Source organism: Lasiodiplodia theobromae, assembly GCF_012971845.1.
Source record: "Lasiodiplodia theobromae strain AM2As chromosome Unknown scaffold_2, whole genome shotgun sequence".
Classification (NCBI taxonomy): Eukaryota; Fungi; Ascomycota; class Dothideomycetes; order Botryosphaeriales; family Botryosphaeriaceae; genus Lasiodiplodia; species Lasiodiplodia theobromae.
In genome coordinates, this window is record NW_023336495.1 from 396,126 (window position 1) to 411,357 (window position 15,232).

Consider the following 15,232-nt stretch of genomic DNA (forward strand, 5'->3'; position numbering starts at 1 on the left):
ACGGTAATTGTAGAATCTAACAACATATGCTGCGAGGCAGTGCAAAAGTGGTTACGCTCGGTTGATAACACTCATGCGCGAAAAGCTGCTCTGCACCGCCCGGAAACCGCCTTGCACTGCCCGATTGAAATGCTTAGACCGTGACACAACCCTATTGGCTATCACATAGCTGTGGGGCGCGGACAAATACGGAACCCTGGTCATGCATCTCAGCCTTGGCAAACTGGATACTTTATTTCCAGCCTCGCAGCTGCGCTGACCTGTCCTTTTCCTCTTCCCGGTACCCTTTACAACAACATGGATCCTGCGAGCATTCTCGGCGTTGTTGCAGCCACTGTTCAGTTTGTTGATTTCTCAGCCACACTCCTATCACGGAGTTTGACAGTCTACACCTCAGCGTCGGGGGAGCTTTTCGAGGAGAAACGACGTACAGCGATAGTTCAGGACCTACATTACCTTAACGAAAAGATCAAAAAGACCAGCAAAGAGGCTGTCCGAGCCACAGTCACTGATCAAAACGAATGTGACCTGCTGGAGCTTTGCGCTGGATGCGACGATGTTGATCGGGACCTCTTGGGTGCCCTGGACAAACTCAAGGTCAACAAAGCGAAAAACAAACAATGGGAAAGCTGTAGGGTCGCGTTGGAGAGCATTTGGAACGGCGATGCTGTTGACCGGCTCGAGCAGCGTTTGAGTGCCTACAGACAGCAGATATCATTGCACATTATCTGGGGAATGAGGTACGACTCCACACTGGCTGCATAACCACATGCATACTAATTCTAGTTCAGAAAACAGCTCGAAAATGGCTTGGATGATCTTGCGCAGGAGCAGAAGCTCACCAGGGATGAAATAGTGCGGCTTATCGGCGAGCGCCGTGATTGGAAAGAGGGCGTCATTGCCGCCATCGCAGCAGGTCCCTTGCCTGGAGTGAAGCCAGATGCTGATGACGAGAGCCAATGCGGCTTTGTACGGCTCCTTCTCGCACAGCACCATTTCGAGAGAATTTCATCTCGGGAAGAGAGGATACCATATGCACATCGAGCAACGTTTGAATGGGTCTTCAGGCCCCCAAGAGCAGACCAGCTACCCTGGGCCGATTTCACAAAATGGCTGGAGTGTGACTCAAGCATGTATTGGATCACCGGTAAAGCAGGAGCAGGAAAGTCAACGTTGATGAAATTTATCGCGCACGACAGAAGGACTACGCAAATCCTCACCAAGTGGGCTGAGCACCGCCGGCTCATCATTGCTCGGCACTACTTCTGGAACTCTGGGGAAGAACTACAAATGACCCAAGAAGGCCTTCTGCGGACACTCATTCACGACATATTACAACAATTCGACGAATTAGCCATCAGGGCATTTCCTCATGAATGGGAACTTTTCCGACTTTTCGGAATTTTCGACTATAAACCACCTGATTACGTTGGACTACAGCGCCGGCTTGATAAGATCATCAAGGCTGATACTTCAGCACAATTTGTCTTCTTCATTGACGGCCTTGATCAATTCACCGGAGACCATTCGAATCTGGCTACGTATATGAAGCAACTGTCGGATAGTATGAACACCAAGGTCTGCGTCTCAAGTCGTCCATGGAATGAATTTGAGGATGCATTTGCAAGTACACCAAGTCTGAGGGTCGAGGACTTGACTTATCCGGACATTATCTGCTTCATCCAATCCAGCTTCAACCAGAGCCCAGGATATTCTGAGCTCCAGATGGAGTACGAAGAAGAAGCAAAAGTCCTTTTGCACGCAATCGCCTGAAAGGCATCTGGTGTATTCCTATGGGTCAGTCTAGTGGTGAAGTTATTGCTTTCGGACTTAATGAACGGCGAAAAACTTCCAAGGCTAAAATTTCGTTTGGATTCCCTACCCCCGGACCTTGAGCAGCTGTTTCAGAAAATGCTGGACCAGATAGGAAATGAGAATCAGGAAGCCGCCTCGAGGATTTTTCAGATTGTGCGAGCGGCCATTCACCCTCCAACCGTGATGACATTGGCTTGGGCTGATGAAGATGATCCAAATCTTCCCTTCGACCGCGCTATTGAGCCACTGCCATCCACAAAAAGGGATGCCAAATCCCGACGGATGCGTCGGCGATTGAGAAGTCACTGCAGAGGGCTTTTAGAAGCGCAAAGATCCTCTTTGTCCGAAGGGACCGTTGAATTCCTTCACCGAACGGTCAGAGACTTCCTCTACCGCGATGAAGTCTGGTCGAAGTTACAAAGCTATACGTCGGCATCGTTCCATCCTGAGCAGGCATTGTGCCGGTCTTATGTCCTACAGATGAAGTGTGTCGACGGTAATCTGGGCCTGGTGCACGGTTCGATCGACTTGACTTTAAACAGAGCAAGCCAAGGAACCCATCTCGCGGACCTTCTGCCACAATTTGTGTGGTACACCCACAAACTCTACGAGAAGACAGGTGACGCCCAACTGGAGCTGTATAACGAGCCCGAAAAGATGATAAAAGTCTTTCTTAGTCGTGAGAACAATTGTCCATCAACCAACGGGTCCTGCTGGTGCGAAGGTCCGGTTGACCATGACGACGGGCCTTTTATTTACCTTGCAATCGCTCTTCATCTTATTCCTTACCTTGCTGCCCGACTAAAAAGCGTTCCGACACGAGAAAACAAGGGCCGAGGAGTGCACACGGTGCTTCAGGCAGCTATTCTTTTTGCAAATGGTGCCACATCCAAGCGCTGGGAAAGGGCACTATGCTACAGAGAAGACGACTCACAGCCTTTGAGACTACTGCTCGCGCGTGGAGCAGACCCAAATCTCTCAACCAAACATCAAAGTGCTTCTGCATGGAAGCTCCTGATCAAGCAGAAAGATGTGATCCCAGATATATTTCAGGAGTTTCTGGATCATGGGGCAGACCCAAAGGTCGATTTGAAGTTCCTTCATAATTGGGGACCGGAATGGGAGCCTGTGTTGAAATTGCAAAAAAAGAAGCAGAAAGTTCAGAAAAGAAAGTATTATACATCACGCATCCGACGGCTTACTTTTTGGAATTAGAAGGATGAAGGAAAGGTGCCGGTATTCGTGGAAGTTACAAATTTGCAGAGGGGTAGTCTCCGATCCCAGCCACGAACGCTCGCCCAGTTTGCTGTCATGCTCAGCATTTCCGACAATCGGTTAATCTCTCCGCACTGTGCTACAAGCTTCCACTTAACGGAAGATACTATCCAGCTGGGCTCATATGGTCCTGCTTCATTCACGCAGCTAAAGTGTTAGTAATTTGTTGTCTTTTGCCTGTTGTTACTGAAAAATCTCAAATTCGATTGCCGTTTCTCTTTCATGCTTCTTATCTCCTTTATATCCTTTGCAACTGAATATATTACCGCTCGATTTATCGAAATTTTAGTTTTAAACCCTCCACTTTATCTACACTAGCACTGAATGGTCGCATCAACTCTTATACTTTGCCTACAACCCCATCTCGCCCTTTAAAAAATGCCCCATGCTCCTTGGGTCACCTGACTACCTATTCCAGCAGCTGTGCTAAATATGCTTCCTATTTAGTAGGACTAGTGCTTTGGTCTAAATGGCAACATCATGCATGCCGATGTCTATATGGTCTTTCTCTCATCGATCTCTCCGGTTCCTATTCTAGGACTTGAATCTAATGTTGCCGCTAGATCGACTAAAGCTTACGATAGCTAATACGTCGTATAGTCATCATCAGGCCCTCCCAGTTTGGCCGCGTAGGCCTAGCTTCTAGAACGGTTTTGCGGCCAGCGGCGTCCACTCCAGTACTGCATCGGTGATAAGAGCCTAGCTCGTGTCAGGGTGTCATTTGTAAAATTCCGCAAGACCTAGCATATCTTTTAGTTTATGCTTATACTAATGCGCTTGCGTTCCCAGCGCAGTGTTGACTTGCCGTTGTCCACAGTGTCAATATTTCCAACGAACTCAATGGCTATCGGAAACCGACCGCCTATCCTCGTAGGACAATTAACTTCGTTCAGCTACTCACAGCTGTGATGTGACTTGGAGGTCTCAATGACATGTACGTGAAACAGGGAGCATCTCACCCAGAATGATAACTTTTTCCCAAGGCCGGTAACAGCACTCCCCAACCTGTACTGGCTCCAAGCTGGCTAATTCCCTTGCCCACAGCCTATAAGTGACTGTTCGCCACCTTGATGGGGCTCGCCCTATGGTTGTGATATGCCATTGCAGGTACAGCAGCGAGATCGTTAGGCATCTGCGACATTTAGTCATCTGATAGCTTGTGCCATCTTCACCGACTCTCTAAGGATTTTGTCATTAAGATTATTGAGGATCGCCAATCCAGTCAAGATCAGGCAAACCTTCTGGTGGAACATATGGAATATGTAACAGCAGCGGTAGGAAGGGAGACCAACAAGGTCAATGTCATGAATGTATAGTAGTAACTCGTGCTATACTGCACGAGGCTTCTCGATTTAAGGGTCTTGGAGCCGTGCAAACTTAAAACTGAAAATCTATTGGCCGACTTGTAGCCCAACACATTGAAAACTTTGCAAGGGTTGAGGCAGCCCCTTTCGCAGCCCCATCCCAACCAGACTTAAATATGCTTGCTATCTAGAAAAAGCGATAGGACCAACACTTTAAACAGTTGGGAAACGCTTATTAGAGGAATAAGATGTCGAGTAAGATACAGTATTTAAACATCTAACTCAAATAGAATAAAGAACTCGTTAATGATTTATTTACTAGCAAATAATTGTTTTCAGTAACATGTTTATTTCATCCATTGCTAAGGTCAGTTGAGACATCCCTTGCCGCATCCCTTTAGTACCTCTTGCTAAAGCTATATTAATCTCGCATAGGATTCGCCTCGAAAATTGAAGCAGGACAACAACAAGCACCTCACGTCCCACAAATCATGCCCTTCCGCAAAGCACGCCGTGTTCTACTAATTGTGCCTTTCCGTAAAGTACGGAAAGTCATACAAACCATGCGATTCCGTAAATCACGGCATAAAACCACCACCACGGAGATCCCGGTGTCGGATTCCCTTGTGGCTTCAAGCCAACAGTCTTCCTCCAGCAATTCGAGGTCCCACTTCAGCAATGTCGCAGCTGAGTTACTCGATCTTATCTCTGTGCAGATCCAAGAGACGAACAGCTTGCTCAACCTGGCTCGCACTTGTTGGCGTTTCTACCAGATTCTCGAGCCTCGATTGTATTGTTCTGTTACAATTCGCAGCAAGAATGCCCTTCGGAGCCTTCATGACTCACTCTCCAATGCACCGGCCCGAGCTGAGATGGTGCGCAGCTTCTCAGTCCATCGCCCGATGGATCACTATCGTGCCAGCCATAACGCTTCTACAACTTCCGAGCTTTCCGACTTCTGCCTGCTTTCGAGACTCACAAACCTTGAGCATCTGGAATTAAACACATACTACTTGGATCGCGACGAATTTCACAAAGTCTTCGACCCTGCGTCTCGTGGAGAGGCTTTCCGTTCCTTAAAGACCTGTAAGTTGGATGATGCAAAGTCGATTGCAATTATAAAAGAGAAACTGTTACTTATTCATCTAGGTGTTCTTTGTTTCGAATCTTTCGACGGCACAGAATTTCAGTTCTCCATTTTCAGAAGTCTTCTTTTCCATCCGACGTTGGAAGTCCTCACCATATACAGCGTCGCCGGTGGGCTGCAGCCCTTCTCCTCCGATTACAAGTCATCCACTGCACTACAAAGGCTGAACCTATTGGACTCTTTAATTTCTCCCCGCGATCTTGAAACATTCTTGTCAGTGCCACGGGCACTCAAAGAGCTCATCATCCACTCATCAGAGATGCACATTCGTCCTTCTGGGTATAGTCCCAAAAACACCGGTGTGTACGGCGAAGCATTGGAGGTTATAGGCCCAAGCCTGGAAAGGTTGGTTATAGCCCGGGATTGGGTCCTGGATTTGGTGCCCTTGCAACTCTACAGGACGGCGGCGCTTCCGTACCTAGCAGCAGATATGTGGACGTGGATGGGCTGTCCCCGAAGTGGTTCAGGGCTGACGAACGAAGAGCCGAAAGAATCGTCTCCCCCGACTTTGGAAGTCACGCAGGACGATTTGTGGGAAGATGACCAAATTATCCGGGAGCCTATAGAGGAGTTCTATCGTGATATGTTCAACATTATGTCTTTTCTGGATCCTAAGATGAAGACGATGTATTTCCACGAAAGTGGCGAAGGCGGACTTCCACCGGGCTTCTTTGAGACGGCTGCCACCGAAGCAGGCATATCATTGATACGTTCAGAGGGCGATCTCGAGGAAGGTCAAGTAGTAGACGAAGTGGTTAAATATAGGGTATTGCGCAAAGAATTTGTTTTTTCTGATGCGGATCTCTCTCTGCCATCTTCCTATGTAGAGTAACAAATTCCTGTAGTATGTAGTCGGCCTTCACACAAGTGTTTATTAAGAAACTCTGTGATACACATGGGCTTGTGATGCTCATAAACTTTGGGCTTAAGATGTAGCGGCAGTACGTACCTAGGAATGAAAAGCTCTTTTGAATCTCTATGACCACCGACATCATCATCTGGTTTGATTGGCGAAGCAACTTGTCCACCTACTCAAATGTTTGTTTTGGGAGGCGAAGGCATCGGTTCTGCGCTGTCTGAGACAAAGATCGCGTATTTCACGATACGCTCTTTGAATGGCTCCAGGCCAGTCATATCGTATTTCACTTTACGTTGATGTGGTACTAAATAGGTTCTCGCGAAAATTCTGTGGTTCTTGTCGCGAGGGATTTAGCCGAGGCCACACGACCCTGAATATCACGGCTATAAATATCTGACATCTGTGATGGGATAAGAGTAAAGAGGATGACGCGGCGGTTGGGGTCTGTGGAGATGGAGGATGAGGGGCGTTGAGAATAGACGTGCATTTTCCCCGCTAAAATCTGACCGTTCCAGCATGTCAAGCGGGCCATGCCGATCGACCTACCATGGTGTGTGTACATGCGCGAAACCCCTAATTTGCACAGCGCTCTACTATTCATACTTGTCGTCCACTATGAGAGGAGCACTGCATATGAAGCTGAATGTGTTGCGGGACGCATCGTCAAGACGAATGGATTCTATCGCCGAGATGCCTTATCGCCGAGCACGAAGGATGTGATCAAAACTTCTGCAGCCTGTTGGAATGGGTCTATGAGAAAATTGTGGCGTTTTGTGGGGTTTGTGCCACCGACATAAGTTCAAAATGCCTTTTTCCACTTCTATTTGCAGTTTTATCTCCCGAACTCGGACCAGTCGGTGCTGCCCAAGTGTCGGCCCCCACACCGCCCCCAACGGTGATCTAGATTGCGCATCGCGTGATCGCAAGCCACAAAGCTTACAGGATCCAATCGCAACGCAGTCCTGTTGCTCACTGCAGGGAAAGGAATAGCGTATGTAGTACACAGTAAGCGCGGCAACGGTACGCTTTCCACAAATAGCTGATGATGGGCCACAGACCTATCTTTGACAGGTGCCTGCTTGCGCTATCCATAATTTTTTTCTTCTCAAGAAATGACTTAAGACAACCCTTTCTCGCTGTTCTACACCACTCCTTTGGCCCTTCGATGCGATGTAGCGATGAGCAACAAGCATTCGCAATTAAATGCTGAAGCCATCGAGCTTCAACAGACGAACACAAGATCCAGATGGAGTCCGTTTGGCGGTCCGAGCTCAAGCTCCGAACGCATTCACTATGAAGCCGTGGATTCAAATGCTGCATACGACGAAATCCAGCAAACTCCCGCCGACTCAACACGAGATCAGAATTCGTACTTTGACAATAGTCAAGTACATCTTGTGAGCAGTGAAACAAGGGCCAATCCTGACATCCACTATGGCGACCCAAAGAAAGCGAATGGTCCATCTCGAATTCCACTTTTCCTTCGGTCAGGCACCATCATCGGCTTTGTCATCGTGTATATTGTTCTTTTGGCTGCGCTTGTTTTTCTGCAGGTGTTTGACAAACAGCACACTGGGCTCACCACCACGGAAACGAACAAGCAGTTCCTTTGGACATTCGGGCCTACCGCGGGTGCGTAACAGAGATCCTTTTGTCCGAGCGTCAATGCCTACCTAACAACACAAAAGTTCTCGCTGTCGTAGCAGCCTTCTGGGCACAGGTTGAATACCGCGTCAAACAGCAAGCGCCATGGGAGATCCTTCGGAAGGGCCCAACACCCGCTGCAAAAACCCTTCTCATGGACTATATCAGCCCTGCTCAACTCTACAGCCTATATCACTCAATACGACACAACCACTGGCTGGTTTTTCTCACCATACTGGCTTCTTTGCTCATCAAGCTGCTCACTATCGTCTCCACGGCCTTGTTGATGTTGCAAGATGACAGAATCACCGTGCACAATCTACCCCTCGTTGCGACAGACAAATTCGATGCCAGCGTGTTTAGCCAGGCGCAAACGGACTTTGTCCCCGTACTCTCTACAATTGCACTCGGCAATCAAAATCTGTCGTACGGCCCCGGTATCGCGGAGACGATTGCTTTTCCAAGTTTGCGCGTCAAAGACAGTCGTGCAGGTAAACTGTCGTCCCAAAAACAATAAACACCATATGATGCTAACTTGCTCAGGTGTCGAGTACAGCCAAATTCAAAGTATCGTCGACACCTTTGAGGCAGATCTTGACTGCGATGAAGGTGGAAGCCTCAAGGCAATCAACACATCCTGCACCAGTCATGGATGCGAGCAACTCGTTACCAATTTTGAGCTGCAAACCCCAACCTGCGAAAGTACCATAATTAACGAGACACAGCACTCCCCGTCTTACCCACTAGTGTTCTTTGGGATGGCGTCACCAGTTCAATGTACCAATCTTGCGGCTGATGAGGACAACCATCGTCTGATCCTCGCGGTAGGGGTCGTGTCTACAAACGCTACAACTTCCTTTTTCACGAATAGCGTGAGAGTAGTTTCGGATTCTACGACCATCCTCACATGCAAACCAAAATACACTGTACAAAAGTCAAACGTCACGGTCTCGGACACGGGAATCATCTACGATGACAAAACCAATCTCGGAAACGCGATGAATGAGACGACAATCCAGCCAGTGTCGTCTTGGGATTTCTTCGAGGCTTTCGACTCTTGCATCGAGAAATCAATCACATTCGTCAACGGCATTCTAAAACCCATACCGCCTGCGAAGAATGTTGCCAATTCAACCACATTTGACCCGTTTTTTCAACTCATTCAAGCGACTGTCGATAACCTCACCGTAACGCAGCTGCAAGACTCGACGTTTTTGCAGGACCGGTCAACAGAAATCTACAGAAAGATCTCGGCTCAAATCGCAAAGTCCTACCTCATGATACCCGCAGAGGATGAGGTAAAGGGTACTTGCGAATCAACCCAACAACGCCTGCGTGTGAGAGGATTGTCGCTCTACATGATGGAAGCCATATTATGCTTTCTCATCATACAAACTGCGGTTATGGCGTTTTTGGTCAATCGGCTCTCCAGAATTCGGGACTACGGATCCATTGCAAGACTAGCGACTGTCATGTCTCGTAGCACGCAGCTCTCGGAGACGATTTCCGGGCACGGAGCATCACGACTGCCAAACCTGCAGTCTGTTTTATCACCATATCGATGCGTCAGCCAAGAGGATCACCGCAACAATGCACCAGAGTTCAGGATCGATCTGCTCGCAGAAAAGGGAACCGTGTCGAGTGCAACGCCGCGTGACGGCCTGACGGGTGCTCCAAAGCATGCAAGGGAGTGGTGGAGGCCGTTTTCGAAATCGTGGACTTTCACCATTGTCGTCATGGTCATCACCTTGCTGGTCATTATTGGCCTCGAGGTGTCCTTCTGGAAATCTGAAAAGAGCAAAGGTCTCGCGGACGTCGATCAATCAGGTTACATCCGTTACACCTGGTCTTACGTCCCGGCTTTAGTGATGGTAAGCATCCAGCTTCTGGTTGGCACCATCGGGTTCTCCTCTCTCTCAATTCTTCCGTACTATCGGCTCCGGACTTTAGGAAACTGCGGACGTCAAGACATTCTCAAGGACCACTTATCTAGGCTCAACGCCCACAACATCGTAGAGTCCGCATTGAGACTCCAATTCCTCCCATTCGTCATCTCTCTATCCTTGTTCCTCTCGGCATTCCTAACGATCGTGGTGAGCGGCTTGTATTCCCCTCAGCAAGTTGATCTCCGCCAGACAGTTCCAATCAACATGGATGACTACAATGTCAACGCCTCGCTGATTCAAATCGCGGCCAAGGAGGCATCCCTCACCAATAAATACGAGACTTTTCCATTCCTGATGGGATTGCTCCTGCGTGAGAATTTCACTTTCCCTCAATGGACGTACGAAGGTCTCATGATCCCTCAACTCTCCCTGGCCTCCAACGATACACGGGTATCCTCCCAGGAAACCCTCGAAGTAGATCTGCCAGCACTACGAGCAGTGCTCCAATGCAACAAAGTCTCCGGGGATCCATGGAACGTTTCCGGCAGCGGCGGACCGCGATGGGAAGACTACAACCACACCGAACCCCGCTGCGGCAACGACTTCATCAGCACGCTCGGCACCCTCCAGGACGCGCCATTCGGCACCTTCACCCCCAACAAATGGGGCGTCGGCTTCCTCTGGTCCGACCGCTACGACGAGTCCGACATCCGCAACACGGGCTGCCTCACCGTCGGCGGCACCTTCGGGTCGGACCTCTCAACCTACACCAACATCATCTGCAACACCAGCCTCGAGCAAGTCACCGCACGCACGCACTTCCACCTCCCGCAGTACTCCCTCATCAACGCGACCGCCGACGAATCGACGCGCCAAACCGTCTCCAAGCCCGACCTGCGCTACTACTACGACACGGGCTTCGACGCTTTGCTGCCCGCCTACCAGCAAGCCTACACCACCGACGACCTCACATTCGACGTCTTCTTCCAGAACCTGCTCTACGGCAAGGACAACGCGACCATCGCGTCCTTCCTGCACCCGGACAACTACGACGGCGTCCTCGCCGCCATCCAATCGCAGTACCAGCTCATGATGGCGCAAGTGCTCTCCGACATCTTCCGCCCCGACCCGACGACCAACTGGACCGCGACGCCGTACCACTCGGCCGGAAACCTCACCGCGACCAAGCGGCTCCGCAGCACGACGGCGTGGCCCAACGCGACGCGCGTCAATCCGGACCGCTACCGCCTGCACCAGTCGCTGCTGTCGACGCGGATCCTGGACGCGCTGCTGGCGGTGATTTTTGTTTGCGTGGGCGCGTCGTGGTGGCTGATGCCGATGCGGAAGGGGGACGAGATTTTGCCCAAGAATCCGTGCAGTATTGCGGCGGCGGCGAGTCTGATTGCCGGGTCGAAGATGCTGGAGGAGGTGCCGCCGGGGGCGGAGTGGTGGAGTGATCGGGAGTTGGAGAAGAGGGGCGTGTGGGAGGGGAGTAGGTTTCGGATGGGGTGGTTTGAGAGGGAGGAGGAGGGCGGCGAGGTGGTGGAGAGGTTTGGGGTGGATGTTTGTGCGGAGGATCGGTTGATGGGGAGGCGGGGGAGTGGGGAACGACGGGATGGATGAAAGAGGTACTTTTTGAAGTGGTTAGAGAAGAGTAACGCGTTCAGAAAGGTAGAGCTAAAAGGTGGTTTGGACTTCGACGAAGGGAGGGGAAGGGGCTGAAGACGAAGTGTAATATAGATGGAGAATTTGTTTTCGGTCCTTCTCGGGTCGTTTTGCGCATGCTCTCTTCCAGAGTAATCCATCGATGACACGAGGTAACACTGACGTATATGTAGTACAGAGCTCAAAGCAAGGTCTTTAATCTGGACTGGAAGAATCCCATGACATTTCCAGAAGGCTAAATTATATACAGCTTTCACTTCGAAATCTTCTTTGCCATAAAGCCTTCCACCGTCTGCAAGTCCGACTTCTCGCATCCTCGAGCTACAGACGCCATACGCTTCAACAATTTCATGGATTCCTGATCCAGCGGCTTCCCGTCACAATACTCACCCTTCACATAATGACAGTAATCAAACAATCCATTAACCTCTTTCGTCTTCCCCTCCGTCCCCGCCTCCAGCGCGCCCTCCTTAACCACATACCGCGCCTCCATCGTCCCCGTCACCCTATTATACGCCTCCGTCACCTCCTCAAAGCTCCTACACTCCGACACCGCCCACACCGTCCGCCCATCCCACCTTCGCGGATCGAGCAACACGCCATGCACCGCATCCCCGTAGTCATCCTCGACCGCCGTCCACGGCACGCTGCCCTCGGGCTCATTCCCCATCGGCGGCACGTTCAGCGTGAGGAACCCCTCCGCATCCCGCACCATCGCAAACCCGCCAAACGCCTCGGCGTACGCCCGCATCCAGAAGATCTCCAGCGCCCACCCCGACGTGACCGTGACGGCAGACTCGAACCCTGCTTTCCTCGCATACGCCGCGATAGCCGCCTTCTCGTCGAACGACAGGATCGGCACGGCGCCGCCCGTCACGCGCGACGCCTCGGGCAAGCCGGCGTACACGAAGTGCTTCACGCCGGCCGCGACGGCGGCGTCGACCACGACGCGGCCCATGGCGGACTCGGGGGGCCCGCGCTGGGCCTTGAAATCGGGATCGTCCGAGTCGGTGTTGAGGAAGACGGCCCAGGTGTCGTCGCGGAAGGCGGCAGCGAGGTCGGAGGCGTTCCACGAGTCGGCGCGGACGACGGAGATGCCGAGGCGGGCGAGGCGCGTGGCTTTGGGGGTGCGAGGGTCGCGTGTTGTGGCGCGGACGTGGAAGGTTGAGGGGTTGGCGTGGAGGGAGCGCGCGACGGCGCCGCCGAATGTGCCGGTGCCGCCGATGACGACGACGGTGCGTGGGTGTGGTGGTGGTGGTGGTGGGGTGGACGACATGCTGGGGTGGGAGGGGGGGTTGGTTTGGCCTTGTTCTGTGCTGTTCGTGAACTTGATCTGTTTAAACAAAATGTATGCCCGAGGCATCTTTCAAAAGACATGGGTTTACCGCATTCTGAATTGCAACGCATGGTCGGGCATGCCGACAGGCCGAGAAGTGGAGGTATTCGGATTCCATCACAAAGAGGCAAGTGACAGGGGGCAGCACCCCCACTCAACTGCGTTGATATCGTCCCCGCTCGCAACGGAGCCGAATACGGCAATTCCAATTTGGATGGAACTGGTGGATGGCACAAATATCAGGTAGTTCTAACATCCCACATCAATAGCACGTTCAGACAGCGGCTAAACGTTGCAACAGCGAGAAAGCAAAGGAAAGCCGCAGCTCTGATACTCCTCTCCAGTGTTCTACCATGGTCAAGATCACCATCCTCGGCGCCGGGTAAGTCTCGCCAATCTTCCACAACCATACCGTACTAAGCCAACGAAAAAAACAGCATCACAGGCATGATGACCGCCCTCACCCTCCCCCACGACCACGACATCACCATCGTTGCCTCGCACCTCCCCGACGGCAGTGACGACCTCCACACCAAAGCCTGGGCCAGCCCGCACGCCGCCGCCGTGTGGGTCGGCGTGCACGCCTCTTCCCCACGCGAGCAGCGCATGCAGCTCGACGGCTTCGCCGGGCTGTGGCGGCTCGCCTGCACCCACCCCGAGTCCAGCGTGCGCCGCATGCACATGACCGAGATCATGGACCGCGGGACCGCGGACGACGTGTGGTACGCCGGCAAGCTGCCCGGCTTCCGCTTTTTGGCGGCAGACGAGCTGCCGGAAGGTGCGTTGTACGGGATGGCGTACGAGACGGTGACGCTGCTGCCGCGGGTGTTTTTGGGGTGGATGTATGAGCGGTTGAAGGGGAGGGGGGTAAGGTTCGTGAGGACGCGCGTGAGGGCGCTGGGCGAGTTGAGCGGGATGGGTCATGATGTGCTCGTCAACGCGGCGGGGCTGGGGGTGGAGCGGCTGAAGGATGTGAGGGAGATGGATTTTATACCGCAGCATTTGCAGGTTGTGATTGCGGAGGCGCCGGGGTACGATCGCTTGTTCATTCGTCGCGGGGAGAATGGGTATTATTCGACGGCGTTTGCGCGGATGGACGGCACGGCGTATGTGGGTGGGGTGCTGACCGAAGGGAGGAGGGAGTTGAAGCTGTCGGAGGAGGATCGGTCTCGGGTATGTTCGTTGTTCGCTGCGTATGTGTGTTTGCTTTTCGGACTCCGGGCTCACGATTTTGCAGATCTGTCGGCAGGCACATGAAAACCAGCCAGATGTTTTTCCCTCTCCTGACCCGAAGGACTGGCCGATTGTGACGGATCATGTTGCTGTGTACCCAACGGTCGTTACGCGCGCTGGTGTGAGGTGTGAGAAGGAGACTATCGATGGCCAGCGCGTGATACACGCCTACGGGCAACATGCTGGCGGCTATGTCTTCAGCTACGGTCTGGCTCGTGAGGTGCGCAACCTGTTGGATGAATATTTATTTGAGATTCCAGTTGAATCCAAGTTGTGATTTCTTGGGTAGCAACGTTTCAGAACGTTGAATGGGGAATAATTGAGCAGCACTTTATCTGTCGTTGAAACTGGTAGTTCCATTGCATTTCCAAAATGTCGCTAGTGAAGCAGTGAACTATGATGGGAGATGTGTGTATCTGCCAGTCAATCTCATCTATCAAGTTCAGACCAACGAGATCTTCTCTGAATCGATAAATACAGCAGCATTGGCGAAACCGTCGCTGAAGACAAAATCAACTGTCTGACCTTTGCATAGATAAATGAAATCCCCTTTCTCCAGCCGGAACGTCTCACCACCATGGATCTTCAGCTCCACCCACCCCTCAGTGACGTAGAAAAACTCATCGCACGGGTACGTTAAGGTGGCTGTTCCTGTTTCTCGAGCCGCCCCAGCCACAATTTTGCCGTCAGGGGAACGATAGATGACTGATTTGGACCCTCCGTATTCTGGAAATGGCTCCCAGGGAAAGGAAGACCAATTTCCGTATGGTACGTTCGATGCTTTGGTGGAACCCAAAGAGTTGGGAGTGGATGGGGGCATGATGCTAAGGGTAATCTAGAGATCGATTGGGGTGACCAAGAGGTCAGATAGTGTTAGCAAGACGTCTCCATGATTTCGTGTGTGCTCAAACCAACCTAGAATCTTTGGAGATAGAGATGATGCTGCATCACATCCCCAGACCTCTCTTGAAATTTATAGGCATCATGTGGAGCTCGGGAAACACATAGGGGCTTCGAAATTCACCTTCATGCTAGTCTACCCCACGCTAATTACTCATAAAGTACTCG

The 15,232-nt window shown here is 51.6% G+C and overlaps 4 protein-coding genes across 4 annotated transcripts; 3 read left to right on the plus strand and 1 right to left on the minus strand.

The window, feature by feature from the left end:
* Positions 1-297: 297 nt before the first annotated feature.
* LTHEOB_651 (P-loop containing nucleoside triphosphate hydrolase) lies at positions 298-1,773 on the plus strand (the record flags this gene model as incomplete). Its single annotated transcript, XM_035515774.1, has 2 exons — positions 298-740; positions 792-1,773. The coding sequence occupies 2 exons, from the start codon at positions 298-300 to the stop codon at positions 1,771-1,773; spliced, it is 1,425 nt and encodes a 474-aa protein (XP_035369410.1).
* Positions 1,774-8,198: 6,425 nt separating this feature from the next.
* Positions 8,199-11,553, plus strand: LTHEOB_652 (uncharacterized protein; the record flags this gene model as incomplete). Its single annotated transcript, XM_035515785.1, has 2 exons — positions 8,199-8,535; positions 8,588-11,553. 2 exons carry the CDS (start codon positions 8,199-8,201, stop codon positions 11,551-11,553), a joined length of 3,303 nt encoding a protein of 1,100 aa, XP_035369411.1.
* A 295-nt stretch (positions 11,554-11,848) lies between these two features.
* Positions 11,849-12,871, minus strand: LTHEOB_653 (uncharacterized protein; the record flags this gene model as incomplete). Its single annotated transcript, XM_035515796.1, has 1 exon — positions 11,849-12,871. One exon carries the CDS (start codon positions 12,869-12,871, stop codon positions 11,849-11,851), a length of 1,023 nt encoding a protein of 340 aa, XP_035369412.1.
* Positions 12,872-13,284: 413 nt separating this feature from the next.
* LTHEOB_654 (Aromatic amino acid aminotransferase) lies at positions 13,285-14,441 on the plus strand (the record flags this gene model as incomplete). Its single annotated transcript, XM_035515807.1, has 3 exons — positions 13,285-13,313; positions 13,369-14,104; positions 14,169-14,441. The coding sequence occupies 3 exons, from the start codon at positions 13,285-13,287 to the stop codon at positions 14,439-14,441; spliced, it is 1,038 nt and encodes a 345-aa protein (XP_035369413.1).
* Positions 14,442-15,232: the final 791 nt, after the last annotated feature.